The sequence below is a fragment of the Centruroides vittatus genome, unplaced genomic scaffold (genome assembly GCF_030686945.1).
Source record: "Centruroides vittatus isolate TY-2023 unplaced genomic scaffold, ASM3068694v2 contig_979, whole genome shotgun sequence".
Lineage (NCBI taxonomy): Eukaryota > Metazoa > Arthropoda > Arachnida > Scorpiones > Buthidae > Centruroides > Centruroides vittatus.
This window is the reverse complement of record NW_027122650.1, coordinates 2295902-2310692: the sequence shown is the minus strand read 5'-3', so window position 1 is coordinate 2310692 and position 14791 is coordinate 2295902. Positions and strand designations below refer to the sequence as shown.

The 14791-nt window shown below is 28.1% G+C and overlaps 1 protein-coding gene across 1 annotated transcript in view; it reads left to right on the top strand.

The window, feature by feature from the left end:
• The window catches only part of LOC136985837 (periodic tryptophan protein 2 homolog), a 55091-nt gene that overhangs the window by 22651 nt on the left and 17649 nt on the right, over positions 1–14791 (top strand). The window contains exons 7-13 of the mRNA XM_067283206.1: positions 1251–1377; positions 3079–3145; positions 6937–7089; positions 10128–10335; positions 10711–10859; positions 12836–12983; positions 13402–13552. Coding sequence (XP_067139307.1) covers positions 1251–1377; positions 3079–3145; positions 6937–7089; positions 10128–10335; positions 10711–10859; positions 12836–12983; positions 13402–13552 — 1003 coding nt within the window. The remainder of the gene's footprint in view (positions 1–1250; positions 1378–3078; positions 3146–6936; positions 7090–10127; positions 10336–10710; positions 10860–12835; positions 12984–13401; positions 13553–14791) is intronic.

Here is a 14791-nt window from a genome sequence, read left to right as displayed (position 1 = left end):
TGAATCAACTAAGTTGTCTCGAGGTGTACAATTATCAAATAATATCAAACAAAGAATGGTAGATATGTGTTTGAAGGAAAAAAAAGACCTTTACTGAAATTAGTAAACTCTGTAATGTGCATGAAAGTGGTGAAGCATTTTCAAATATATGGAACCATTGTTTCTGCAAAAAGTCAGGTAGATTATGAAAAACAACACCACAGTTGGATCATTTGATCAGGCATATGAGTGCAGTCAACTCTTGTTTGACTGCTTTATATATTAAACGTGAAGTGGGTAACCTAGATATAAGCTTAAGGACTGTACGAAGACATTTGACTAGTTTTGGATTACATGGGAGATGACCAGCAAAGAAACCATTTGTTCAGCAAAAAACAAAGTTGAGATTAGAATTTGCACATGAACATATCACTTGGACCAAATAAAAATGGTCCAAGGTGTTATGGAGTGATGAATCTAAATTCAATGTCTTCTCTAGTGATGGTATACAATATGTCAGACAATTAGTGAACATGAGATATGATCCAAAATACACAGTTCCTATAATAAAGCATGGTGGTGACTGCATAATGGTATGGGGATGTTTCTCTGCAAAGGGAATTGGTCCAATTCATAGAATTAATGGAATAATGCCAAGGGGATAGATCTTCCAACAGGACAATGACCTGAAACATGCAGCAAATTTGATAAAGCAATGGTTTTGACAGAAAAAGGTGAATCTTATGACATGGCCACCCTAATCACCTAAATCCCATAGAGAATCTTTGGAATGAAGTTAAGTGTCATATACACCAGCCAGCATACTTGGATCCAGATTAATTGTGGTCTGCCATCCAAAAAGCACGGTATGAGATTTTCCAATCAGTGCTAGACAATGGAACATAGATTTGAAGCAGTGATCAGAAGCTCAAGTTATGTCAAATGCTAATATTTTGTCCTAAAAATACTGAACAAATCTGCATACTCATCATCAGATCAACAGTTCATTTAAAATGTAAACCAAAATGTTTTTTTAATAAACAAAATATTTTAAATCAAATTCTAAAGGTAACTGTTCAAACTTTAAAAAGAATTTTTAAACTTTACAACAGAATTTGAAATTTAAAAAATTAAAGGTAACAGAAACTGATTTAAAAATTACATGAAAACTTTTAATGTAATTTTTAAATAAGCAAGATCATTGCAAACAGCTCAATATATGTGTGTAAAAATAGCCCATCTTAAAATTTGTTTTCCTTTACTTATACAAGTTATATACTCTAAGTCGGAATGATCAACTCTGTGTTTGGGAATGTAGCATTGATTTAGATGGTCTTATACCAAGTAAAAAAGAAGGAAAAATACAGAAGATAGAAGAATTAGAAACAGATAATGATGGTAACTTTTCATTAAATTAATTTTTGTTATTAATTTATATATGTAGTGTATATCTATAAACACTTACAGACACAGTAGTATATGCTTATTGCAAACTCTTTGAGACTTATACTGTTGATGATAATTGACCAATAACATTAAGCAAGATAAAATGAATAAGACGACTATTAATGGAAATTGTTTTATTGTCTCTGACATTAAAAAGAAATGTACTAAACAGTTATGAAATGTATAACTTAAAGATTTATTAATTGCAATTATTGTTATTAATTAATAATAATTTATCCAGTGTATAATTAAAGTAAGAATGTCAGCAATTTAAATTGTTATACTGCAAACAAATAATGATTTAAACCAAATAACATTTAAAGCACTGGTTAATGTTAATGGTAACAATTGTATGTTCATAGCACAAAAAGACAGCTTAAATAATGCCTACTTGTCAGAAGACAATAATTGAATGAACTGAAATTCTAATTATAATGAGAGGTTTTTCTCAGTATATTTTAACTTGCATTGTTTGAGACTTCATAATTCTGACAACAGTATCCATGGTTTGTAGTGTATATTAATAATTCAATCTTTCAATAAACTTTATAACATTTATAATATAAATTATTTTTTAATCAAATATTTTACCATAAAATACATATTAGTATACTATATTTCCTCAATTCCAAGATAAAGTTCTTTTACCCATTTGTACTGAAGTAAAATTGCACCCTAGAATCAATGATGTCTTACATCCATAATCCAAAATAGTGATAATTGCAAGATATATTATGATATATTATGTACCTCTAATAGACATTTTTTGTTATACTGTTAAACAATCAAGTTAGTTCAAATGAGCTTAGCCGGTAACAAGAGAAAAGCTCATACTTGAAGTTTCTGGATTGTTCTTGATTGAGGCTGGTAGGATGCAGCTTGTCTCCCTAGAGTATTTCACACATATTATGTGGGATTTAGGTCTGAAATTCTCACTGCCCATTCCTTGTGATTAATGTCTTTATTGTCAAGAAAGTCATTGACAAGAACACTCTTGTGTGTGCAGGCATTATTCTTCATATAAATGAAATCAGTGCCACAGCATCTTGAAAAAGTCTCTCATAGGTTTCAAAGCCTCATCTGCATACCTTGCAGTAATACCATGCTTCACAAAAACATGGATTCAGTCAGGTGTTAAGCATGATGTCCCAAACCATGATACCACTACCTCTAACTTCCATTATGTTCATGGGACTGTATCATTTTCTTACTCATTTCAGAGTCTTATCCAATAACAATCATTTTGTAGACTGTACTTGGACTCCTATCTGTGAATTGGATGATTATGCTTATTTTTTGAACAGAGTTTAGTTATTGTATAGAAGAGCATGGAAATAGAGCTACCAAACATTACCTACTTCATGGCATTTGTATTGTTTTTACTTGTTACTTATTAAAACACAATAAAATTGATAATTTAAATTTTTCTCTTCATAAAAAAAATCAAATTTTAAGATTTAAAGTTATGATACATCATAGAATTGAGGGAATACGGTAATTTTATATATGTATTATAATTAAATTTGCATTTTTATTATTTTATACAATAAAAGAATTTATTTAAGTTTGGATTAGATGAGGCTTAAGGAATGAAAATATTAATTAATATTAATCAAAATTATTTGATTTGATTTCATATATATATTTTTTTAGAACATTCAGAAAAGCAAGATGAATCAATGGAATCGTCTGAGAAAGTATATTATAAACGCCTTGCAAGGTAAATTATATTTAATGTTAATTATTTATTAGTTAAATGTAATGTTAGTTAATTAGTTTTTGTGCTCAGAATAGTATTTAAAGAATTTATTTCTTAAAGGTATTTTACAAAGAAATATATGTATTTTCTATTAATTAGTAGATTTTTTATTGATCTTTATTGCTGTTACAATAGAAATAAAGTAAAAACATATGTCAAAATTTTCATATTTGATTATTACCTAGATTTTTCATGTATTATTAAATATAAATAGTTTAAATTGCATTTAAATGTAATATGTTATCGTATTTATATCACTGAGAAAATTTCTGCTTTCTGAAAAATTTCAGGAGTAAGAAATAGCAAAAAACAAGATTATAGCACATTTAAAATTGAACACAACTTAAAAGATATTTTTTTATACATCTTCAGGAAATTTTGAAGTTGTTTTTCTGAAACAGCTAAGAAAAATTCTCCTTTTAGATAAATTAATATTTACTACCAAGAGTTAATTTTAGAAAAAATCACATAGGAAACTATTTGACTTTAATATTACAAAAATAACTTCAAAAAGAATTTATTAGTCCTTCACAAAATCTTTTGAAAACAAAATTTATTTTCTTTCCTTGTTGAACTTCCTTTTTTTCCTTTTTTGACCTTCCTTTCCTTTTGAAAGTTGAATTGATTCCAAACTGAAGAGCTGAGAAAAATGTTAGCTATCTTTCTTGATATATTTTGATGAAATATAGAGCAGTCTTATGACAATTAAAACTGTTTTAAATAATATAACATTTATCACTTGATCCTTAATATGATTTGAGTTATGTTTTGCTCATCACTATCTGATTAGGATTCAATCAGTAAAATACTAATAGCATTTTCTAAATACAGTGGAACCTTGTTTAACGAGCATAATTCGTTCTAGAATCTTATTTGTAATGCAAAATGGTCATTAAGCAAAATAATTTTTCCAATATAAATTAATGTAAAATACGATAATGTGTTCCATACTGAAAAAATACTCAAATATTTTATGTTTAATATTTATTCAAAGAAAAATATACAGTATACATTGTTAAGGAGCATGAATCATCATCATCTTTTCTTCTAGCATGGAGTGTGAACCTACCTGGAATGTGAATTTGATTTGCAGGAAACAAAAAAAATCACAGATAATGTCTGATAAACAGGGCAAACGTTGTGCCAAATTCTTGGGCTATGTAAAGGCTATAATTAAATACAGGTAACCCCCGTATAATACGGCACTTCTATAGCATGGATTCACTCCTAACATGGTTCGAGAATTGGAAACTTCCCTGTATAACACAGTGCTTTTATAGCACGGATTCACTCTAACATGGTTTGAGAATTGGGTAAAACCCTCGTACAACATGAAATGTAATAAAAACTATTAAAAGAAAACTTTATCTAATTTGAAAATAGGAAATTCCCATACAACAGTTCAATAAATGTGATAAAGCTTTTAAATGCGAAAGATACCTCATTTGACATTTTTCATTTGAGCATGTATATACTATCAGATTTTCCTGCATAATTTTTGTGAACTATTAGTACTTAAGTACAGTATGTAAATTTTCTTTTCCCACCTTCTGTTGATACACGTGGTCCTTCTTGAAACTTGTTTCAGTGTTGCCAGATCTCGACGCTTCTGCTTTTGAAGTTGCCAGATGTTTTTCCCTTATTCCATACTTGCTTTATTTAATCACCGGTTTTTAGGCATTGAACCGCGTCTCCAACCGTTGGGACAATTCACACCTTTACAAGTATACTTTAAGACTTTAATTGTGTCTCATTTTTGGCTACGTAGATAAGAAAATTTCAGTTAATAGTGCTTAGTGATGACAAAAAAAACATTGTTTAATTTATATTAATATGTATCACTTCTTAAGAAAATTTTAATAAAGATATTTATCTTATTTATGAAAATATAATAGCATGTTTTTTAATTTTTGGAACCTAACCCCCTTTTCATACTAGTTCTTTGTTTTGTATAACACGGATTCGCATAACACAGCAATTTTTTGGAACATAACTCCCATGTTATACAGGGGTTACCTGTATAAAAAATTGACTAAAGGTAGGAAGTTATGCTGCCATTTTGTATTAAATTTAATAATTGTAAATAATTAATTTTTAATTTAGACATTTCTAAATTTTAATTTGGAATTGGTCATTAAATTTAATATGAGATGGCAGCATAACTGCCTACCTCTAGTCAAATTAATTAATTTCTAATATTTAATTATAGCCTTTACATAGCCCAAGAATTTGGCATAAGGTTTGGCCTGTTTATTATATAATGGGCTATGGTTGTTGATGTTTATACATAATATGTGTGAACACAAGTTTGGAAAAATGTGTGATCACAAGCGACACTAAGATGCTAGTGGAATGAATACTAAACACACACTGATGGAGCATGCACACAATCCAGCACTTCCCCACTCCTCATCACTTGTTATGCGAGACATCACTCGTTAAGTGAGTCATTTTTTACAATTTGTTTTGCTCGTTAAGCAAAGTTCCACTGTATTACTTTGACTTTTAATCTGTTTCCAGACCCTGAACAATACCCATTTTGACAAACTTAAGCAACAAATATGCATAATTTAAGGAAGAAATAACAATTAAATGCCCTAAATAATAAATCAAATCATGAAAACAATAAATAAAATATGTAAATACTGTATAATAAAATGAAAATTGCATTTACTGTACCTTAGTGAGGAGTGGTGATATTCCATTTCTAAAGGTCACTATGCAACATGCTTGGCTTTCTCACATATAATCTTCTCAGAGATGATATCACTATCCAATTACTTCTCACTTATTCACACTAGGAGGAATCTTTTCATTTCTTCAATAACATGTGACCTCCTGGAGGACAATGTTGTCACACCTTTAGCCACATTTGCTGCTTTTATTGCTTCCTTATTTTTAAAAATGGAGCATACTGTTGACTTCAGCATCTTAGACATGGCTGCCAGATCCACCATACATGTACTACTTTCATGCTCACGATAAGTTTCTTTTATACCTCAATTATCAATACTGCAACCTTTTTCTTAGATTTTGTTGATTCCACACTCTTCATGGATATCATGGTTAATAGGTAGGGTTTATTATACAGTATATAACCAAACACATCAAAAGTAAAGTGGGAAAAGACTGAAAACACATGAGCATAATACAAGTGATGCTTTCAGAGCAAGAGCAAGAGACAACTTGGACACATAACAGACAGTGTTTACACAATCAACACATTTTTTTCACTGTATGTGCTGTTTAAATCTATTGAATAGAAGCATCAGTTGAACTCTGGATGGAATTTCTCTCTTCTAAAATTTAGCATTCAAACTCTGGAATGTTCAAAGTATAAGGTACCACTAAGATAATTTGCTATGATCCACAATTTATAGAATACTGTTGAATTTATCAATTTATTATGAAATTTAATAAAAGAAAGATGTATGAAGAACAAAAACTATTTAAATTAAGTTGTAAGAATTGTGATAAGAATTATTAGTCATTTATGAATAAAATATGTTTTAGTATGATTTTGAAACTCAAACATAAATGAAATTCTGAAAATTTATTCTATTTTTCTTTTTTAAAGTTTGTCCATATTCCATTATCTCTTTGTAAAAATTTGTTGTAAATAAAAAAAAAAATATTACATAAGTGACAAGAACAGATATTTTATATAGTAATTAGTTGTATTTTTAACTAATTTTTTAGTGTATAAATTTTTATAAACTCTCATTTTGTGATTTGTTTACTTATTATTTTAGATATAACTTGAAAGACAACTTAAAGGCTACTGGTTATGTGACACTTTCATCTGCTGCCTATCATAAAAAATCTCATATTTTAGTAGTAGGATTTTCTGTGGGCAGCTTCATTCTTCTTGAAATGCCACAGTGTAATTTAATTCATTCTCTTAAGTATGTATATATTATATTTCTTTTTTTCATTTACAAAAATAACAAATAAATTTACTTATATTTTCATAATACTGTAAAAAAATGTATTACTTTGTATTTTTTTCTAAACTGTGCTTAAATATCAAATTTTTTACTTAAAATATATTGCAATAATAAAATATTATCATTATCCATGTCAAAAATAATTATTAATTTGTTTAATTATTAAAATAGTTTTAATATTGGTAATGAACCTTCCTTTTGCATTTAAGAATTTCTAAATTTTTGTTAGTTTTGATTAATACTGTCAATTCCACTTAATTGGGACATGTTGGGACTAATCCATTTTGGCCCAATTAAACAAATTAATAATAAATTCTAAAATAAAGTATGTAATGTGTGAATAAATAAATAAGTAGGTAAAAAAATAATAATTAGGTACCTATTTTAATGCTTTATTAAACCAAAATGCAGAAAATATTTGTACTATAAATTTTCCAAACTTGTGTCAATAGATAACTGATTTGCATCACGCTAGTGTTGCCAAATATTAGTTGTGACGTACACAAGGGTTGGTCGTTCAATCAGTTCCTGATTTTCTGATTGAACGATCTTTCCTTTCTCCCTTTTTAGTTAGAACATGTCCAGGTTTGTCCAAAAGTCACCTTATGGCCTTTCTTTGAGCACGGTTTTCTTTACTTGTAGATGGGCCACTTTGGTGAGAGTGTCTGCAGAATCCAGATGCTGGCCCCAACGATCGGATGGCTGCTGTCTGAGTCTAGATGTAATCATGCACATGTCTTCCAAGGGAACTTTCTTTGTCTTCCAACTTGGTCAAGAAACCTTGAAAAATTGTCAAGAGGGGTCTTTGTCCCTTTGCTTTTAAGGGGCACGTTTTGTCCAATCCAGAGCAGGGTCAATAGCTTTCATTCTGGTTTGCCTCAAATGGGATCCTGGTGTGATATGTCCCACTATGTTGACCCCCTCCAGAAAAACCGATTCACTTGAGTGAAAAACAAAATTGCTTTGTCTCTACCAATTGCTAGGCCTACATGACATTAGTGTAAGTAGTGTTGTCATATTTTCGGAAGATCCCTAAAATATATCAAAACTTACTAAATTCTTTTTCTGCTATTGTCCTAATGAAACGTTTAAGTTATATATTAATTAATTAGTTTGGTTTTTGACGAGACTATGTCTCATCTCTAAAATCACACTGCTGTCAATGGCTGCACACCTTAGAAGTATGAAGGAGTACATGTCAAGAGTTGCAATTTGGCACAGAGTATTTGGTGCCCAAATCATGCACACACAAAATAAACCAGACTTGTAGGTAGTCAGGGGACCGAGAACTTGGTTAAAATAAAATACAAAATGCTGAGACTGTTTCTACAAACAGGTGCAAGTGTGAGATTTTTGCATGCATTGCTCACGCTCTCTGAGACATAGTCTCATCCCAAGAATGGCTTTGCCGTTTTACTTGTCATTTTTTGAGATTTGGCCCAATAAAGCGCCCAATTAAACGGAATCAACTGTATTACTATTTCCTCTAAGAGAGAGAGACAATCTATATATCTTCTAACAATGATTATATTAAGTAAATGAAGCAACCCATACAGATAATATTCAAATAAAGTTACTAAGGTTACAATTCCATTCTGCTAAAGTAAATCAGTAGCTCTTTTCAATGTGGCAAGAAAGGTGAATGATTTGTTGGAAGATGATTGCATTAATCAGTCATGTACTCTTTGGTAAGAAGAAAATTGATAAATTAATGAAAATAATATCAATAGTACATACTGGTGGTAGACAAAGGTGCAGGTAAGACATCTGAAAAACAGGAAAGAAATGAATTAAGATGATGGCGTGCAAGGAAGGAAAAGAATGTAAACCAGCATTTCTCAACCTGGGTGATATTTCCCCTTGTGGGTTGTTATTGAGTTTTAAGGGGTGATAAGTTTGAAGACATTTATTACAATTTAATTCTATCTTGATTAGCAACCAGTTAGATAAAAAAAAGATAAAAATCAATTAAAACAGTTTTGCCTTAAAAAGGTAATGACACAACATTGTTATTTATGGGAATCCCTAAGAAAAAATGAATTACAGAGTAGGAATGAATGTAATCTCACTCTATGATATTAAGTGACATAAGTATGACAGCTTACTTAACAATGATTTTTCAAGAACCAGAAAATTCATAAAAGCAGTAGTCTTCTAGACATATTTTGTATTAAATACATTTTTTGAATCATTATGAATACTTATTTATAATTTTATTTTATTTTAACTGATCTCTTTGGTTATTCAATCAACAGTTTATCTTGATTACATTGCTCAAAGGATATTCATTATTTATCTGAATAGTAGATATAAGTAGTAGTGAATAGCAAACAGAGATCCAGAGTATAGTAGGAACTGTTGAATTCTTACAAAACCCCTTCAGTTTTGAGAATAGAAGACATAGAATTTCAATAGATGAATTAGAAGCATTTTTATTTATTTATTTCTTAAGTAAAACAAGTGGTAGGTTTAAGAAGAAAAGGATATATGGCAAAATTTCTAGAATACTATTAGCCTGGGATGCCCCCTACTGGACGTTCTGCAGCTGTGTCATTCCGTGATATAAATAATAAAATTTATATAAGTAATAAATTCCTATTACAAATAAAAATAATAATATATACTGGTAATAAACAAATTATACTGTTATAAATAAAATATATATCATTAATTTAAATAATAGCTGAAAATCATCGCTAGGGCATTCTGTGACAGATGACAGATATACAAACAGTGGGATCAATGGCTTGTATAAGTAGATAAATGTTTGATAATGCTTTCAAGATCACAAAAATGAAAAATATTTGCTTGCTTCAGTTACTTTGTTAAGATATTTATTTTATTAAAAAATTTATGATGATAGTTATTTTTTACTTTTTTAAAAAATTTTGTATTCAAAATTTTATTTAATAAACATATATTTTCTCTTATTAATTTAATTTTTAAGTTCAAATTGTTTTTGTTTATAAAGAAAGTTTATTATTATTTTTTTACAGTGTATCAGACCAAGCTATTTCTTCTCTTGCTTTCAATTGTACGGGTGATTGGTTAGCAATAGGATGTAGTGATTTGGGTCAGCTTGTTATATGGGAATGGCAAAGTGAATCTTTTGTTCTAAAACAGCAAAATCACTTTAATAATTTGAATTGTTTATCTTATTCACCAAATGGTCAGTATATAGCTACAGGTGGAGAAGATGGAAAGGTAAATTATTTCTTATATAAATTTTAATTTACCATATTTTAAAAATATCAAAATAATTTAATAAAAATATATCAACAAAATTCACTACTAAATAATAATAATAATATAATAATATAAATAAATAACAAATATATTAATATTTAAATAGAATATATTATATGAATGTGTATGTCCTAATACTCTTGTTTAGAAATAAATTAATGTAATTATTTAGAATTAAGAAAGAAAAAGAAAGATCTACCATTAACAATAAACTGAAGAAAAAGAAATAAAGTATATTTATAATTTAGAATGCTACTGATAACTAAATTATATTTTTATACTAAAAAGTTGTTTGTTATTTAATATATTTTAACACTGATCCCTATTTTTTAGATTAAAGTTTGGAATGTGTCCAGTGGATTTTGTTTTGTAACTTTTACTGAACATACAAGTGGAATCACAGGTATTACATTCACAAATAAAAGTACAACAATAGTATCAGCTTCACTGGATGGAACAGTGAGATTATTTGATTTGCACAGGTAATTTATTTAACCACTTATAATTATTTATCATAATTCATAATTAACTAAAAGAGGCTTGAAAAGTTTATTTTAATTTGGGAAATTAATTAATGACAATTACCTTCATTATATCATTTAGATTACAGCATATTATTATAGTAGAATCAAGTAGGATAAAATAGGTAATTTTTAAAAATAAATCTACAGAAAATAGTTATAGCTTTTTCAAAGTTAAGGCTGGTTCTCGCTTTCCCCCTATAACTCTTTCTGCCCTATGGGCACTAAGAAGGCTTCTTTTAGCAAGTCCATTATGGGTTCAGCCAGGCCCACAATGGGGCAGCCTGGTGGGAGGGATGGGGCTTGATATATCTGGACGGACCACTTTCTGAAATATTCCTGGAGATTTTTCGACCCCGTTTGGATTCAAACCCTGGTCCCCAGAGCAGTGGGCTGCCACCTTAACCACTCGGCCGTCCAGCCGTCTGGTTCTCACTAGTGTAAAAAATGATAAAAATGTTCATGAATGTTGTCATTTCCAACACAGAAGCAATGTTTGATGTCAATGTTGAAGTTGACAAGTGTTCTACTTTTTACGTGTCAAGCAGTATGCTGAGTGTCGCTTCTATGCCTGAAGTGACATTATTCACATTGTTACACCAGTGAGAACTAGGTTTTACTCTTTGAGTTTTATATCAGTAGCTTTTTTAGATAAATACCATGATTTTTCAATCGAAGAAACAAAAATATTCTGGAATTGCTCTTCACAATAATTATTTTAACTCTTAGTACAGATGTTAGTATTGATGATTTAAATTTTATATTTATGGAGATTAGAAATAATTTTATAGAAATTTGCCATCAAAATTCATAAAAAACTGTTTTAAGATAAATTATTTATAATTAATTTTAAAAATAATTAAAATTAAAATTTTTAGTAAAAGAAAAATACCCATGGAATAAAATAGTTATAATGTTAGACTTATCTTTTGAAAGTAAAAATGGGTCGTATTAAATATAAAGAGAACTCATCTGCTTATTAAAGATACTGAAACGATTCATTAATCTAGAAATGCAGTCTTTATCGACTCTTTAGAATGAAACAAAATAGAATATTCCATCTTGTTTCATTTTGAGATTCAAATGTATCAGTAGCTGATGATAGTCTAATAAAGGCTGAAAACATTTTTAGAGTAATGAAAGATTTTGATGTACAGTAGAGCATCGATTATGCGAATCAATTGGGGACTGGGGTTGCTTGGAAAATTGATTTTTCGATTATGTATGAAAAAATACATTATTAATACAGTATATTAGTATAACCCATGTAATTAGTATATTAGTGTATCTCAATAATAGTATATTAATATATCCCATGTTGAAATTTTTCTCCATTGCGTGTCGCTTTGCATTGAATTTTCGTCGATGTTAAGCCTAACAAAAATTTTTATAATAATAATCGTGGCTATTGTATCGTAAAAATTATTTCTTCATTTTGTACAAACAAAATAAATATATTGAAAAATATAAAAACAAAAAAAAATTATACTTTAAAAGTTAATCTAGTATCAAAAACATTTGATTCACCATGACACAGTCTGACTGGTACACTTTCGATTAACCAATGTTTTGGTTGATCAGTGTTTGGATAATTGATGCTCTACTGTATTTAATAAACTCATAGATCAACTGTACATTTAAAAATGGTGTTGAATTTTGTACGTGTTTTACATGATTACTTAATCATGCTTTTTCTTACTTAATTAGTTCCAGAAAAAGGAGAAAATTATTTTTTCTGGAAAACAAACTATAATAATTGTAGCATGGAATACTACAATTAATTTTTTCTGAGAAATTTGAGAACATTTTATTGATATCAAAATATTGATATTTTTTGGGTTAAAATTGCATATATTCTGATCATCTAACATACTTTCCATAATTACAGTTTTTTGACATTAAATAAAATATTTTAAAATAGCATTTTTTAATTTTAGGTATCGTAATTTTCGAACATGTACATCACCCAAATCAAATCAATTTGTGTGTCTTGCTGTAGATCCACTTGGTGAAATAATATGTGCTGGTTCAAAAGATTCATTTGAAATTTTTGTGTGGTCTGTAAAGAATGGTCATTTATTAGATGTAAGTACATTTATTACTGTTATTAGTTATTTTTCTTATTTACTGTTGTTATAAAATGGCTTTGAATTGTACAAGAAGCCAAATTAGTTTAAAGTTTCTCATTTTTTTGCAATTAATAAATATTAATTCTATTATGAGTAATAGGAAATTATAAAAAAAAATTTTCAAGATTAAATGAACTTTATCAAAACATCTATATATAAATGATTAGATTAAAATAATATTTTCAGTTTCTGTTCAAATTGGAAATTTTCTTTTAATTTTGGGTATACTTTTTATCAACTTATTACCAATTTGTTAAATGGGTAAATGCATTCTTTGAATTTTCTACATATAAGTAGTACATATAAATGTATGGGTTTAGTTTTTGGTATATCTAACATACTTAACTGTAAATTAATTTCTAACTCAATTACAGATTTTGGCAAGTCATGAAGCACCAATCAGTTCACTATCTTTTAGTCCAAATCAATCTATTATGATAAGTGGTTCTTTAGATAACACTATTCGTATATGGGATATTTTTGAAAGAAAAGGAAGACAAGAGGCAATTACAATGTTATGTGATGGTAATTATATATCTTAATTAATTTTTATGTAAATAAATGTATAATGATTGTAGTTAATAATTGTTTAACAATTTTAGATCATAACATCTTCATAATTTATTAAAAACTGGGAGTAAAAAAATCTAAGTGAATACATTTTTACGAAAGCTATATTAAAAGTGAAGAAATTCTATATATTAATAAATTCTAAACATTTTTTATAATTTAAATTGTTGATTTTTTGCTGACAATATGCTTGACTAAGTGTAGCTGTCTACAGCCAGCATGAAGAAGTGTGGTGCAATACAATTTATGAAAAGGGGTGCAGAATATTTTCAGAACCCAAAATTTCTCCCAACAATACACAAAATTTCCCCAAAAATTTACAAAGTACAAAAAAATGATAAATATTTTAATTTAAATGGTATTATTTATCATTTTTTAGTTTAATAATTTTGATTGTATAACAAAACAATTTTTGACTTTTTCCAATTTATTAATATTTTATAGTTTGGGAAATTTATTAGGAATAAATATATACTTTTATACATAGATTATACAGGATTTATTAATAAATAATAAATAAATAATTGCTTTTTTTTTCTTATTTTCAAAGCCATGTAGATTTATGGTTATGGATTAATAACAGAATGAACTACTATAATTTAGTAAAACATTTTATTTTAGTTATAATAATTCAGCAATTATAAAAAATATATAACTGTTAATTAGAAAAATTAACTGATTAAAATGTTGGAGACTCAATAGCATATGTGCATAGTAAGTCAAATACTGTCTTATTTTGTCAATGTGCCATACTGTAAGAGATATGAGGGTCAGGGCAAATCATGGAATTTAAAACAAAAATTTGAGTATGAACCCTGTAACTAGTATGCAATTTAGAAAGTATTGTCTCAAATTTTCCACTAATCTCATTTTTTATTTTATTTCCATCTGTAATATATATTTTAGATGTAATTATAAAATAAGTGAATTGGAAAAAACAATATTTGAGCTATATTAAGTGCTGAAAATAGAAAATGGTTACCAAACAATAAAACTTTTTATTGTTTCATTTTATTTTGGTTTTATTCATTAAATAATAATAATAATATATAATGATGATTACAATGAATGATTACTGGATTATATCAGGCTATATTAATATTGCTATTAATAATTAAATGTCAAGTAATTTGGGCTAGAGGTAGCCATTAGGCCAAATTACTTACTTGACAAGTAATGATGAGTAGTAAGAAA